The sequence below is a fragment of the Heterocephalus glaber genome, unplaced genomic scaffold, assembly GCF_053883595.1.
Source record: "Heterocephalus glaber isolate CG9 unplaced genomic scaffold, H.glaber_assembly_v1.0 deba00000122, whole genome shotgun sequence".
Classification (NCBI taxonomy): Eukaryota; Metazoa; Chordata; class Mammalia; order Rodentia; family Bathyergidae; genus Heterocephalus; species Heterocephalus glaber.
Window position 1 is genome coordinate 72,235,658 of NW_028258138.1, and position 16,239 is coordinate 72,251,896.

General features: G+C 34.6%; 2 protein-coding genes and 1 non-coding gene across 9 annotated transcripts in view; 1 reads left to right on the plus strand and 2 right to left on the minus strand.

Annotated features, from left to right (window-relative positions):
- The window catches only part of Iqcb1 (IQ motif containing B1), a 51,589-nt gene extending 36,901 nt beyond the window's left edge, over window positions 1–14,688 (minus strand). For 2 of the 5 annotated variants that reach the window (XR_015452989.1, XM_004873582.4), the window contains exons 1-7: window positions 14,492–14,688; window positions 13,940–14,040; window positions 11,139–11,249; window positions 10,747–10,909; window positions 10,164–10,293; window positions 6,529–6,622; window positions 3,477–3,576 (exon numbers count right to left, since the gene is read on the minus strand). Coding sequence is in view for 4 of the 5 variants with exons in the window: in XM_004873582.4 (XP_004873639.1) it covers window positions 3,477–3,576; window positions 6,529–6,622; window positions 10,164–10,293; window positions 10,747–10,909; window positions 11,139–11,238 (587 nt within the window). In the remaining variant the exon portion in view is untranslated. Of the gene's footprint in view, window positions 1–3,476; window positions 3,577–6,528; window positions 6,623–10,163; window positions 10,294–10,733; window positions 10,910–11,138; window positions 11,250–11,350; window positions 13,653–13,939; window positions 14,041–14,491 lie in introns of those variants that run through there. The other 3 variants (XM_021251268.2, XM_004873583.4, XM_087216081.1) reach the window with 3 other exon arrangements.
- Window positions 6,052–6,157, minus strand: LOC147830488 (U6 spliceosomal RNA). Its single transcript, XR_015439446.1, has one exon. It is a non-coding gene; the product is annotated as a U6 spliceosomal RNA (small nuclear RNA).
- Eaf2 (ELL associated factor 2) overlaps window positions 14,689–16,239 on the plus strand; it is a 59,527-nt gene continuing 57,976 nt past the window's right edge. For 2 of the 3 annotated variants that reach the window (XM_004873584.3, XM_004873586.3), the window contains exon 1: window positions 14,689–14,907. In XM_004873584.3, coding sequence (XP_004873641.1) covers window positions 14,802–14,907 — 106 coding nt within the window. In that variant the 5' untranslated portion in view covers window positions 14,689–14,801. The remainder of the gene's footprint in view (window positions 14,908–16,239) is intronic. The other variant, XM_004873585.3, reaches the window with a different exon arrangement.

Below are 16,239 nucleotides of genomic sequence, written 5' to 3' on the forward strand. Positions count from 1 at the left end.
TCGTTACCAGAAGCCTTAAAAGACTGCAGGGCATTTGGTGGCATCTTGGGGATTTTAAGGTTTTAAGAACAAAACTGAGAACAGCTGAGATAGCTACATGTACAGCAACCTGTTATGATACAGGAATGCTGATGCATCTGTCAGAGGGGTTACAGGGCAGCAGCCAATCAGTAGCAAGGAGAACTGAATAACACTCTCAGATTGGCTACTTGCAAATCTCCCACCAAAAAAACATTTGTGGAGAATATTTTCTGTTTCAGCAAAATTGCAGGGGTTGCAGAGAACAATTATTAGTTAGGTTCTAAGGAAAAATCTGCAAACAACTAAGACCATGAACTCTGAACTCTGAACTGTGACTTCTATACTTTAAAAGATGTTGTTCAACAGTCTTTTAGCTTGTATTGTTTCTGGTAAGAACACTGCTGTCATCTTTATTTTCATTCTTCTATGTAAAGTATTTTTTTCACTCCGGTTGCCTTTAAAATTTTCTCCCTTCTTCTAGTTTAAGCAATTTAATTATAATATACTTTGATGTGAAATTGTGTTTATATTTATTTTTCTTGAGGTTTGATGAGTTTTTGAATCTCACAAGTATATAGCTTTCATCAAATTTGGAAAAATTTTAGCCATTATTTCTTTAATTTTTTTCCTGACCCTACTACTTCCTTTAGGTATTCTGATTACACCCAAATAATCCTGCTTGAATTTGTTCTACAGATCATTGATAGGCTTTTCTTTCCTTTTTTTTTTGTACCGGGGATCGAACTGAGGACCTTGCGCTTGCAAGGCAGGCGACGGACCCACTGAGCTAAATCCCCGGCCCTCTTTTCTTTCCTTTTTGAAAATTTTTTTCTCTTTCATTTTGGATCATTTTTATTGATATGTCTTAAGAGTTCACTAGTCTTCTACACTGTTAATCTGCTATTAACCTCATCTAATGTACTTCTCATCTCAGACACTGTAGTTTTCATCTCTAGAAGTTCAGTTTGGATCTTATGTCATACAGATCTCTATTCAATTTTTTAAATAACTGTATATGGAAAATAGTTATGATAACTCTCATAATGTCCTTGTCTAATATAGTATCAGTCTTGATCAACTGATTCTTCTCATCATGAGTAGTATTTTTCTGCTTCTTTGCCTGCCTGGTCCTTCTCTGTATGCAAGACAATGTGAATTTTGCCTTGTTGAGGTTGATTCGAATAAAAAAATCGTAATATTTTGTAAAACCCAGTTACCTGCTGAGCTGTAGTATGTTCTGTAACATAGTCATGATTGCAGATTCTGAATATCATCAGTTTGCAGTAATACAAAAAATGATTAGTTTGTAGTACTAAAGGAAGAGAAAAAGTGATCAAAGCTAATATTCTATGACAACACCAGTGGGATGGTTTTCTTTTTTTTTTTTTTCCTTGTTTTGGTTTTTGAGACAGAGTTTTGCTGTACTACACTTGATCTTAGCCAAAAGGCCGAGAAGTGATTACTTTTGCTATATAGCTCAGGCTGGCCTTGAACTTACTATATAGCCCAAACTGGCCTTGAACTCATGGTGATATTCCTGCCTCAGCCTCCTGAGTGCTGAGATTACAGGCATGAGCCACCATGCCCAACTTTTTTCATCCTTTTAAAGACAAATTAAAGCATGACCATTTCTGCTGAACTTCTTGCCTTTGATGTCCTATAATACAACGACTAAAATGTAGGAAGTTTCAATAACCATGTTCAGTTAAGATACTCTGAAACAGTTTTGTCCTTTCAGGCCTTACTTTTAGAATTGGTTTGGATGGTCTGGAAGAGGGTGCAGTTTAATGCTAATTATTCCACAATACCAAGGCGAAAACTTCCCGAATATTCTACCCAATGGCCCATTATGTATGAGGTTTTCTAGTTTGGCTGTTGGAAACAGGCACTAGTCCCAGTCTTGTGTGAGCTGCTGACACTGTTATTTTCATCTTTTTTGATTACTCCTTAAATAGTTTTTTCTCACATCTGTGCTTATCAGTACTCTATTGCATATTTCAAGGGATCTTTCTGAAGAACTCTGGTATAGTTCTCTCTCTTCTTTAGTATTCTGTCTTATGAACTCTAATAATCTTATTCTCCCTGGACTCAGCTGTCTCTCTTCAACTCAAGCTGGGATATTCCTCCCTACAACACAGCCTGGAAAAGGTCTCAATACCATGTCAGGTCAATTGTGGGCTGCACTTTTGACTGTTACCTGGAGGTCCATGTGTTAAAGGCTTGGTTCCCAAGATAGTGCTGTTGGGAGGTGTGGGAACTTGTGAGAGGTCAAACCTACTGAGAGGGTCTCAAATCTTTGAGGGCATGTTCTTGAAAACAATTGTGGGTGAGAGGGTAAATCCACTCCTATTATTACATCTTAAATCAAAAGTAGATGGGGCCAGGGATTTAGCTCAGTGGTTCTGCTGCTTGCCTCGCAAGCGCAAAGTCCCAAGTTCGATCCCCGGTACCAAAAAAAAAAAGTGGAAGTCATAATTTTAACTCATTATTTTTAAAAATCTATTCCCCAGGTACCAGGGCCCAGATTTCGTTACCTCATTTGCATTGCTATGGTTGCTTCCTCCAACTGCCACTTTTGTCTAGAGTTCTGTTCCCCTTACCTTTTCTCTAGTCACCAGAGTAACAAAACCAAATGTAATCTGTTTTTAAATACTTAAAAAATATCCAGTGGCTACAGTGTTAAGACTTAGTTTTCTTAACATGCACATAAATTTTTCATGATTTAAGTATCTGCAGAACTCACTAGCCACTTCTAACACTGAACTTTTCACCCAAGCAACATTGAACTGTCTCTGCCTTTCACCTGCTGTTTCTTATCTCTGTGCTTTTCCTTATGTTACTACTCTGCCTAGAAATACTGCTTTCCTTTCATGCCCTCTGGTCAATTTATCTTCCTTTATTAAAGTTTCATCTCAGATGTTACCTTCTCCAGGCAGCACCTCCTCTCACTTTGGGTTAGAAGCCCCTGTAATATCCATGGACAACTTTAACACTGCAATGCAATATACTATAATTATGTTTATGTGTCTATCTCTTCCACTGTTGTAAGATCTTTGAAGACAAATTTTACATCTCAATCAACTTTGTAAGTGCAATGACAAACACAGTACTTGGCACATAGCAGTTCTTAATAAATCCAAATTGAAGTGAAAGAATAAATTATTTCAGCTGTCTACATTCTGCTTTTCTACTTTAATTTGAGGAACTATATTCTTCTTTAGTGCTTATAATGTTGAGCTTGTTGTCTGTTAAATGAAATATGTAAGCATTTTTTATTGTGATCCCAGTATTTTTCTTCAGATATCACACTAATGCTCAAAGTCTGAGATTTAGCCTAAGATCTTGTAAATTTTACTAGTATATGTTCATTATACATAACAATTACATTCATCTTGGGGAATTCTTACAGCTGTGAGATAAGATACCAAACAAAAATTGGTTAATAACCAAGTCACCTGTTCATCTGTAATATATTCTGTAGCAGCATCATGACTGTAGATCCTATTTGAACATTATCAGATTGCAGTAAGTGTAAGAAATGATCACTTTGTAGTACTAAAAGAGGAGATAAAAAAGATTAAAATAAATCATCTATATTAACACAAATGGGATTTTATCCTTTTGAAACGAAATCAAAACATAACCATTTCTGCTAGACTTCCTGGCTTTGTATGCCATACAATTAAAGATTTTTAAGATGCAGGCAGTTTTAAATAACTATAAATAATAGTTATTCCACTTTTATGAATATAGTCAAGAAAGCATCTATAAAGTACTAAGGAAATAACTTATTATCTCTCTTTAAATTAAAAATAAAATATCCATCCTATCCCTAAATTTATCTAGCAATGAATTTCAGTGTATAATAATAATGAAAACATTAAACACAAAAATTTCATTTTATTGGTTTATAACTTGTATTCTCTAAGCAGCCAAGCATGAAGACTTGTCATTGGCTGCTGAATCAACTTGCTTAACCTCTCAGAACTCCATTTCTTTATCTGTAAAACTAGAAATAAATGGCTAGCTTAATGCATAATGCCCTAGAACAGGCTAGATTCCCAATAAATGCCAGTGTTTATTTCCTCTCTACCAACCAATTGAGATTAAAGTGAGACCACATTTATTGACAACCTGGCTCTGTGGATCTGATCTTAGCTTACAAAACAATTTTATTCTTTTTCCTTTTTTATGTCCCGAGGGAACATAGTATTTGATTTCTTTTCCATACTAATTTCTGTTCTTCCTATGCATGTAGACAGTATTTCACTATACAACATGTTTTTTCAATTTTTTTAAAAACTCAGAAAAAATTGCATCATTAAATATTTTTATGGCTTTCTAAGTTCTGTTATTTTGGTAGGAAAAATATTCCCTGTACTTAAATAAATTTTCCATTTAAGATCCATGCATTTGTGATTGGCTACCTTTAAAATTTCTTTTAATCTATAGATTAATCTTCTGTCCTTTTTATTTCCCTTGCAATTTGTTATGATAATCCACCAGAAAGAACTTAATGTTTGGTTATCTCTTTTTGAGATGTTGACAGCCATGGCGAATCAATTCTTAAATCTGGTAATTCATGAAGGGTTATAAAATGAGTGCTATCCTACCATACATTTTTCACTTATTACTTTATATAGAGAAATTTTTCCTCATCTATGTATAAGAAAAAGCAGGTTAAATGGCTGGATTCTCCACTTATCAGTTTTAAGAAATGAATTAGTTCCCTAGCTGACTCCAATGATTTCTTTTTTAGTCTCACTGTATTTGGTGTGTTTTAATCCACTATAGTTATTATCTTAATTACCATTCAAATTGCCTTTATTTGTCTAATAGAATCATCCTTATTTTGGCTCCTAAGTCCTTTTCACAGAACCCTAATAGATTCTGAGTATTTCCTTTACACTGGACATTTAAGACACTGCAGGCTCACCTTATATACTATGTATTCCACACCAACAGTTTGGCATTTCTCCAAAGAAGTCCTTTCTTTTATAGGGAAAAGGTTGTAGGAAACCACAACTTCAATGTACCCATTTATTTTTTGTGTATAAATGTTACAACCATTTAATATAGTTTTAATACCTAATTTTTGGATGTTTTACATCTATAGATTAACTCCAGGAACAGTATCTCTTTTGCTATCATTCTTTTCAAAATGGATTATGGTATATTTCTGAAATTATTCAAGTATTTTCTCTTTTTACTAGGTCTTTATATCCATAGTCCTAAGTACAGTATATTAATACTGTACCTCAGTTCATGAATGCTTCTGTTTGTGAACAATTCAGTTGGCGAACAGAAGCATTAGGCAAATTTTTGCATCTGTTCCCCAACTCCATATTGGGTGATGAATGAGGCCATCTTCCCTACCTTGAACACAAACACAACCATCTTTCCCAGAATCATGGAACTAATTAAGTTCATGAACAGAGGTACCACTGTACTTTATTACTGGGGAACTTATAATAATAATATTTGTTCCACAATGAGAAACTAATAGAAAATGCTTTTAGAAAGTATTTAGGATTATTACTTAGCTATATAGATCTAACTATTCAGAGTATTGGTTATACTAATTAAAAGTAGTTTCCCTTGGGAAATGAAATGGGCCTGAGAGTCAAGGATTATATTTTTCTTAACAATACTTATAAAAATATTTGACTCTGTGTGCATGCATGATTCTGAAGTAAAAAAATGGAATTAAAAACAAAAATTTAACTCTCACTTGTTTTAAAAAAGTTATTACAGTTTTATATTTATATTAGATAAAATTTTCAAAGAGAATAGGAATTGTGCCATAAATATCATTAAAGATCTGTCTTAAGAAAGCAACAGAAAGCTAAAACACATTTATATTTCTCAATGTAAATGTCATTATATAAAACGTACTCTTCTCTCTGTAACATCTTATTTAATATATTTAAAGCACATTTTCCTTCAGTCAATAGCTTTCCTCTTTGGAAAATATTTATTATATAAACACAATTTTTAGAGTTTTTCAGATTTATTTTGCAACTATTCATAAAAAATATGAAACACTCCACGAATTTATGTGTCATTCTTACACAGGGCTACGCTAATCTTCTCTGTATGACTCCAATTTTAGTATGTGTACTGTTGCAGCAAGCACTATATAAAAGTTACTCTTATAGCTAAGCTATGAGTAAAATTGTACTTACTGCGTACATAGGGATTTCTCACAGTAGATCTAACTGTAATCTTTGAAACCTAAATTTTTCTTAGACTAAACTGTTCAGTTAACCCTTAGTGCAGATTTACTAAATAGAAACAGCTAAGAAGAAAGATATGTCTTAGCAAATTTCCTTTAATACAATATTCATATTGTCAGTGCTTATTATTTAAATTTGGGATATCCAAATGGCTTTTTTTTTATTGTGGGGTTATTTAAACATGCTTTCATTCCACTACGGTTATCTTAAGGTCAAACTGTTAGCATTTGACTTTATAATGATTATGTTACATTAAAACCTTTTATCTTACCATTCTGTATGAGTTGAACATGGCCTCCCAACAGCCATAAGAGAGAAGCAGTCACAATTTGGAAAAAGTGTAGTAATTCATCTTTTTCTTCACCCTTAACACAAAAATATAAAGCCAATTTACTTTTATGTACTTGCTTTAAATAAAAAAGACTTCTCTCTGGGGAGCCAGAAGAGAAGAAACCAGTTTCTGTATCTAACAGCTATTTATGAGGTTCAAGATTTTGTGGTTTTGAGTTTCTTCACTTGTAAAACTTGTAGTTACAGTAAATTAATACTTATTCTACCTTTTATCCGTGGTTGTTATTCAGATAAAATAAGTAGTTTATACACTACCAGTTTATACAATAGGATTTCTTACCACTTGCCAAGCATAAGAATCACCTAAGGAGTTTTAAAATACACTTGTGCACAGGTGTTAGTCCAAATATATTGAATCTGAATCTCCAAAGGTGAAGTATGAACATCTGTATTTTCACAAAGTTGGGTGTATGATTTGGATATGCAGCCAGGGTTGAAAATCATGTAAATGTAGATGTTCCAAGTATTTCAAATAAGATATATAGTAATTAGATCACACATTCATATGTAATTTAATAATATATGTTAATGTATGCTATATGCTTGAAAAGAAATAATTATCAATAGCATTAAAGGGGGAACATTAAGTGAAAGTGCTTGGAAGAAAAGTTTATATAATAGTATGAGCTATCATAAGAAAAATAAAGTATAGTGAAATAAAGTGATTTGCCTAAAGGAACTTAAGTTAGTTTACAGCATAGCCAGAAAAAGAAATGATTTTTCAAAAGAAATGACTGTCCAGTACTATTTCTCATTGTTTATGTTGCTCAACTGAACCTCAATTAAATCAAATCTAATGAAATGTAAATAAATATTTATTTAGTGCTAGTGTCTCTCAAATGCCAGTGGAGGTGCCAAAAGTAGAATCTGTGACCACTGAGTTAAATTCTCTGCTAACAATATTTCTTTTTTTTTTTTTTTTTTGGTACCTGGGATTGAATTTGGGACCTTGCGCTTGTAAAGCAGGTGACAGAATCACTGAGCTAAATCCCTGGGCCTAACAATATTTCTTATACTCAAACCAGCATGCTGTCCATGCTGCTGTGTTGCTCACTCAATTCTACTCTTATAATTATTTTACTTAGTGATATTTTGAATTAAATGTACACTTATCTTAAATGTCCTACAAGAAATAGCTAAGATCTTACCAACTTTATTAGCCTGGAAATTTCTTAAATCCAAGACAGTATCTATTCTTCATATTATCAAAGCTCACAAAATGGAGCCTAACATAACATAGTGACTGTAATGGACTGTTTGTGTCCCCCAAAATTTATATGTGATGGTATTTGGAGAGGAACCGATCAAAAGAGACAAAGATGGCCAATACATGCTGGTAAAGGGAACAATTCAACAGGAAGACATAACTGTAAATATCTATGCATCAAATGTTGGCACACCCAATTTCATGAAACAAAATCTACTGGACTTAAAAGTAAATATAGGGCCGGGCATTTAGCTCAGTGGTTCTGGTGCCTGCCTCACAAGTGCAAGGTCCTGAGTTCTATCCCTGGTACCAAAAAAAAAAAAAAAGAAAGAAAAGTAGATATAGACACCCAATACAATCATGGTAGGGGACTTCAATACTATACTCTCACAACCACACAGGTCAACCAGACAAAAAATACCAAGCAAGAAATATGACAGTTAAACTACCATTGAACAAATGGACTTAAACGGTGTTTCATCCAAAAATAACAACATATATTTATCTCAATAGCACAGAGAACTTTTTCCAAAACATGTATTTCCAAATAAATACAAAAGAATTAAAATACTATCAAATCACAGTGAAATCAACAGCAACAGAAACTATGCAAATACATGAAGATTAGGTAATACAATGGATCACAGAAGAAATCAAGGAATAAAAAAATTCCCAGAATCAAATTATAATGAAAGCACAACATACCCAAACCAATAAGACATAACGAAATCAGTTCTACCAGGGAAGCTTATAGCTACAAATGCACACACTAAAAGAACAGAGCAATCCTTAACAAATAACCTAATGATGTATCCTAAGGTCCTAGAAAGACAAGAACAATTCAATTTTGAAACTTACAGAAGGAAAGAAATTATAAAGATCAGAGTGGAAAGAACTGAAATTCAGACTTAAAAAAGAATATAAAGGATCACTGAATCAAAGAGTTGATTCTTTGAAATGATGGGATGGGGATCTGAGAAAAGGGGAGATGGGAGGAAGAGGACGGTAAGGAAAAATAAAAAGGATCTGGATACCATATATATATGTACCAATTCCCCAACAATGAATGTATTTACTTTGTTTTACAAAAATATACTTATAAAAAATTGAGAAAATAAAAAGAAACAGAATTTCAGAATTATGAAAACACTAAAATAAAAGTAAATAGAAATCATAGAACCAATAAAATACATGTAACAAAAAATTCACTAGATGGGGTTTGGGAAGACAGACACTGCACAAGAAAGGGTTAGTACCTTGAAGAAAGACCAATTATACAAACTGAAGTAAACAGAAACAAGATGAATAGAGCCTCAACAACCTAAAGTTCTGGATGGAAAGGAAAATGAATAGGGCAGGAAAAAAATATTTGAAGAAATAGTGGCTGAAAATATTCTTAATGTGAATGAATACATTAACTCAGATAAAAGAAGCTGAGAAAACCCCAAGCAAAATAAGTATAAAGAAATCCACACCACAGTTCATCAAAGAAAAATTGCTGAAAACCAAAGAAAATAGAAATGTCTTAAAAGGCAGCTAGAGACAAAAAGTTGCATAAATAGATAACAAAAATGAAGGCTCACAATAAGAATGAAGGCTGAATTTACATCAGAAACAATATATATAAGAAGGCAATAGAACAAAATCTTTAAAGTGCAGAAAGGAAAAATAAACCAAGATGAAACATGGAGGGCCATAAAATGAGTCTGGAAAAAACATCCACAAGATTAATTGATTTAGAGGATGTTATCTGACCATAATAAAATTAAATCAGAACTTAGTAACAATAAAGTACCTAGAAAATCTTCAAATATTTGAAAATTAAGCAACGTATTTCTAAACTTATGTATCATAAAAAGAGCATATACAGTATGTTACATAATCCACTTAAGAAATAATTATTGAAGAGTTCAATATTTAAAATGAAATATGTTGATTAGAGATATGAAAAATCAAATTAAAAAAATACCTTTATTCTTCTTCACCATTGGAGCTACTAAGAAATGTTCTAGGGTTAGAATACAAATTTTCCTCCATGTATAGAAGGTAATGACAATATAATTTAAGGAAAGTATGTGTCAGGAAGATGTTATGGACATAAGTAACTATGTGTGATACCCTAAGTTTAGTAAGGAAGACTCTTCAGAAAGTTACAGAGTGCTTCAGCTAGCATTTGAAAATTTTCACATGTAGAGAAGATTTTCTTGTTGTAATTTTAAAAATGTGTAAATTCACTTCTCTAATTGTACTTTCAGTCAAATATTGTATATGTGAAAAATAACAAAGAACAGCTTCTCAAGAATTTAAATGACTGGCTACAAAATACAAAACACTACATAAACACATACCTTAGTTGCATTGACAAAACATGCTTGCAATCGTCTCCCCAAAACTAGAAAATTTTCTGCAGCCAATGGAAGTAATTCCTTGTAAAATTCTTCTGCATCTTCTCCTGGCTCTAAGCCCACACAACAGTGGCTAAAACAAGAGCACAAGTTTGTGTTAATCATAAATTTCAATTGAATATTAAATTTCAATAGACACAGTACCTCAATGAGAATCTTTAGCATCCATCTTCTGTTGCTAAGCCAATAAAAAACAAACTTAAAAACTTTCTAGAAAAGAAAACTGTGGTGTGTGCACCTTGTTTGTATCTAAGTGTAGGATACACATATTTTAAAAACTAACAGTCCTTCAGGAAAATGAAAGTCACTTGGTTCAAAAATAAACAGAAATGAGTCAAGTTTTTCTTCTCCTGTAGTATGTATACATTTTTTGGCAGACTCTGCAGTATGAAAAAAAAGTACAAATAAAACCTATCATAGGAGGTTCAAATTATTGTTAGGAAGATGAATAAAAAAGCAGCAAATGTTGAAAATAAAAACAAATACAAATTCCTCAAGAACAGCCTGACTTACTGTTTCATTTTACCTTACTATCTGTGTAAGCTGAGAAATTGTAGTCCAACCACCCTGGATTCGAGAATAATCTTGCCCGAGGACCAAGAGGCAATACTGAATGAGGTCGTAACAATATATATCTTGTTTGATTTTCTTCAACTCTGAGCTTCCTAATGGTGTGTTGTTTATTATTTCTAAAGCAAAAGAAAATAAGACATACTTATTTTTGCTTAATACATCCAAGAGCTATTTGATTTTTACATGTGAACAATAGTAAAAAAGAAAAACTATATTAAAAAGAAAAAAATACTGCTATATCACATTGTTAAGATTTCTCTAAACAAATCAGAAACAAATGTTAAGATTATCAAGGATAGAACTGTTTTTAATTTAAAGTGTTACTTAATCAGAAAATTATTTTACCATTTATCTTCAACAAAATAATAGGCACATTCTGTTCAGGACTTTTGGCAACTTCAGCAGCTACAGATAATATCCTTGAGTCTGTACCTATTGGCTTCATTTCTTAATCACCTATATTTTAAGAGAATCAGAAAATAAAGATGAAAAAGCCCTAAAATATTCCCTCCCTAAATAACTTTTGAAATACAAGATCAATATAAGTGAAAACTTACCTTTTTTTTGCCTTAAGAAGGGTAGATTTTGTTTGTTTGTTTTCCTTATAGGGAAACTTTTTTGTAGCCAAGTGTAACGCTAAAAGAATTCTAGGTCACTCTAGCTACATGCAACAGTTATAGTTGAGTATGGTGATTATGTACTAAGAATCAGGAACTGTGCTAGGAATTACACATTTACCCTCTCTAATCTGCACAATTCTAGAATAATTCACTTTTTTAGCTATCTATTCTTTATATCTGGCATCATGGTCCATTCTTTATATTGAAGAATTAGGCATAATACAAAAATCTAAAAATTATCTTTTATTAGGTAAAATATAATTCATTAAAACTTTACTGAAAATATTTTAACAAAACCCAGTACAACTCTAGTACACAATAGCCACAAAACTTTCCAAGACAGTGCGTGTAATTATCTCCTTCTTTTCAATGGCTGTTATATTATACTTCCTTTGAAAGAGCATATCAAAATATATTTAGGGCCGGGGATTTAGCTCAGTGGTTTCGCCACCTGCTGTGCAAGCACAAGGACCAGTTCAAGCCCTAGTACCCCCCCCCCCAATGTATATATTATATATTATATATATTATATATAAACATCCCTTTTACTGGAGATAATTCAGGTTGTTATTATAACCGATGCTTCAATGAGTATCACTGTCTTTACGTACTCATGTTATTATTTCTGTAGGATGAATTTTCCTTGATGTTGGATGGCTGAGACATAGAGTATACACAATTTTCAAATTTTGATATGATTCTATCAACTTTTTGCCAAAGAAAATATTCTGATTTATACTTCTATAACTTCACTTACACACGTTATCTTTTTCTTTTCTTTTTTTTTTTTTTGCCTGGTACTGGGGATTGAACCCAGGGCTTTCACACTGAGGTACATTTCCAGCCCTTTTTATTTTTTGAGACTAGATCTCACTAAGTTGCTAAGTTTCTCGGGCTTGGCTTGAAGTTGGGATCCTCATGCCTCAGCCACACACAACACAATCTTTTATTATTGCCAATGTTAAATGTAAAATATACCATTGTTTTGCTTCTTTGAGTATTAAGGAGGTGAGCCACATTTTATGTTCACTGGCCATTTTTTCTTTTATGTACTTTCTGTTCCTATGTTTTGACTATTTTTTAATTAGTTTGTTTTATTCTTTTACAGAAGTTTTTCATATATGGATATGAACCTTTTGTCTTTTATATTGGCTGTAAAATTTTCACCTTCACTGCCACTTATTTTTAAAGTTTGATTATGGTATTATTTTTTCCATAGTCTTGTAATTTTTATGTAATCATACATAAAAATTGTTTTCCTCTATGACTTCTGCCTTATGTCATGCTTAGAAAAATTCTGTTTACCTTAATTAAGAGCTAAAAAATGCTCTTAAACTTTTTAGTATTTCTATGCATTTTTTTTTTACTTGTATCTTCAACAGCAAAGTATTTTTTATGAACGATGAGATAGGAATCTAGCCAAATATTTTAAATTAGATGAGGTTATAAACTGGGAATAAAAGAACAAATACCCATAGCAGTCATAAATTGTTGAGGTAACTGGTCCTAATTAGAACATAATAAAACAATCTGAAATGTGGATATGGTAATATAGTGTTAATAAGTTAGTGTAGATAACTTACAAACATACACACAGGGTATATTTTTGGACTCTACTTAATATCATTAATCTATTGTTTATTCCTGAGTCAGTATAACACAGTTCATTTTAATGTTTGGAGAAAATTCACACCAGAACATAAATTTCATGAGGAAAAACGCATACCATCTTTGGTGACTGCCTTCTTTCTCTGGTTTACTACTCTATCTCCAGTGGCTAGAGAAGTGTCTGGCATGCAATAGGTGTTTAATAAATACTTGTTGAAAGAAGAAATAAATATGCAATTGGGCAATCTGAAACTGTTTCTTGACTTTGTGCTTTTTCTCCCTAATACAATATGGATAGCTCGTATTTCTGGTTGGAAGCCTTTCTGAAGTAAAACAGGATTAAGACACTCTTCTTGTCCTCCTGGTTACAATAAAACATTGTCACTACCAAATATCTGTATGATAGATGCAAATGTCACGAAGATATTATACAGTACATATTCCCTGCTAATGTTTTGGTTGGGAAAAAGCAGTATGTTTTGAGTACAGATACACATAAATAAATATGCATAAAATTCTTAAGTATATAAAATGCATATTAAGTGCTCCACAGATGACATAGGCAAGAATTTAGACCATAAAATTAAAGGACTCCAGTTCTCTGAATCAGTTTTCTTATCTGTAACACCTCCTACAAGAAAAAGTAGCCACAAATGAGTTTTAGGCTCCAGAAGCTGAACGCTTACTTTCTCTATGAAACAGTATACCTTAAAAGAGTGGCAGTTACCTAACATAGAAGACAGTAAGGGTGTATAATTTGATTACATAATTACCCCCAAATAACCATATAACATTATAACCATTTGTAAACTTTTCTTTAGTGTTTCTCCTCTAATACAATGCTTCTCCCATCTTCACAATAAATTCATGAACACTGACAATAAAAGACGATTACTGATCAGTTATCAATGGTATTACCCTGTTGCCAGAACACCAGTTCCAGCCTCAGCCTCGATCCTTTATAAATCACCTTTCCCTGGCCGGGTTCTTCACTGCTTTCACTGCTTCCACGAATCACTCTGATGAAAATAAAGAAACTGAATACTACCCAGTTACAGTTGATCCTGACTGTCTGCAGTTCTTAACTTCAAATCCTCCTTTTCCCCTCCTCCAGTCCTAACAGCACTGAGAACTTCCTCCGGTACTTTAGGGTCAGAAAACGACTGCCAGGGTAATGGCGTCACTTCCAGTCAGGTCCGAGCGCCGAGGCTCCGGGGCCGCGGGCTCCTTTACTCTGGATTTCAGACCCGGCTTTGGCTCTACAAGGCCTCGTGCAAATCACCAGGCCTTGTGCCCATAAACACTGCCCATCTTCGGGCCTCGGTTTCTACCCCAGATCTCCACAGAAACAGAATGGAGCTGCTAATTCTCCCGTTAAGAGGTCACAGAGGTGGTTCACTTGGTCCAGCAGCGGACCCCCCAGAACTCTACCGCCCTCTCAATCCCCATCCGCCACCTCAAGTCAGTTACCTAATCCTGAATTCACGTTCCTCCCCCCACAGGACCCTTCTCCCACCAAGAACTAGAGAGAGCAGGCTTTAGGGAGGCAGCGTGCGTCACATCTCGGGACTGGGCCGAGGGGCGGGACCGGCAGCCTCCGGGCCAAGGGGCGGAGCACCTTTCAACAGACAGCCAATAGGGCGCGAGGCGCGCCTCGAGGAGCGGCGCGCGTCGGGAGCGGGGCCGGTTCTATGGTGGCTGCGCTGGCGGCGGGCCACAGACACAGCTGCCTGGGGCTGAGGTGGTAGATGGTAGCGAAAGTCGGAGGGAGAGGAGAGTGATGAATGGACCAGCGAGACTTGCGCACTTGGGCCGTCGCGAGCGAGTTCTCAAGTTAGGCGAGAGTTTCGAGAAGCAGCCGCGCTACGCCTTCCACACTGTACGCTGTGAGTGAGGGCTCCGCCAGGGACCCACGGGGGCCTCCTGGGATGGCTTGAGGAATTCTGTTTGCAGCCCCCTGGTCTTCTGGACAGGGGGTCGGGCAGGTGATCCGCCGTGCTGTCTGGAGTCCTAGGGTCCGTGCAAGGAGCTGACGTGCAACAGGTGTGGGTAAACCCTGGGTGAGACCACAGACGGGAAGGGAAAGCGCGGGGATCTGCAGGGTTGATTGGCGATAACGTGGCAGGTGGAGGATGCGCAGATGGAAGGGAAAATAATGTGATGAATGAAGCAAAGGACCGAATGCAGAGCGAAGGCAAGGCTGGTGGGGCAGTATTCTCTTTCTTCACTTTTTCTCACCTCTGATGATGAGGGTTTTTATTTAAAGTGTTCTTGGGTAGAGATTCTCAACGATCCCAATAATTTATCTCGTTTGGACCCCAGATTTCATTGTCAAATACTGATTATTAAATTACGTATTGGTATGTGTATTATTAATTTCTTTATGTGGAAGATTTTACCTCCCTTTAGTTTCTATCTTTGATTTTCTTATGTTATCTGGAACTAGTTTTAATAAATTATTTTCTTTTATATATTGTTGAAACATAGATTAAGAAGAAGCTCTTGATTTAGCAATTGAATGGCACAGATTCCAGAGAGAAAAATAATAGCATGTATTATTTTCTATGTAAAACATTCATTTTTTTTTGCATAATAGCCCTGGTAGAATTCTAGGCAGCAAGGAAATTTTGTGATCATTGTAACATAACCTCTTATTTTTCTGTGGTAAATTTATAAAGTATTTTTTCACTTCTTTTCTCCACTCCAGCCCCCCCCTTCCCAACTGTCTCATGGTTACACCTTTCTCATTTTGTCAGATTGTCCAAAGACCTGTATGATTTATGCTCTGAAATGTTCCATGGTTCAATGAAAGCATTCAATTAAAAAATCACAGACTCCAATCTAATATAAAGGTAGGAAGAACCAATAGTTTGAATCCTCCAAGGATACATTTACATTTATAAAAGGGTTTTATTAAACAAAATTAACATCCATTTGGTAGAATATATGGGGAAGACATTTGCCAAAGGATGTTCAGTGGTGTCCCTTGTTCATTCTTCTTTGTGTGACTATTCTCCGTCATCCAGAGTTTCCCACAGTGAGACAGCTAGTGCTGTGCTGGCTCTGAGTTTCTCTTTCACTAGTTCCATTCTCCACAAGTAAGATTTGGTTCTCACCTGGTTTTTCCATGCCTTTTACTCAGCTAATATCTTCTCTCTTTTCCTCTTCCTTCTCAGGTATGTAGACATTTTAGTACTAATTTTTTAAGTCACGAGATT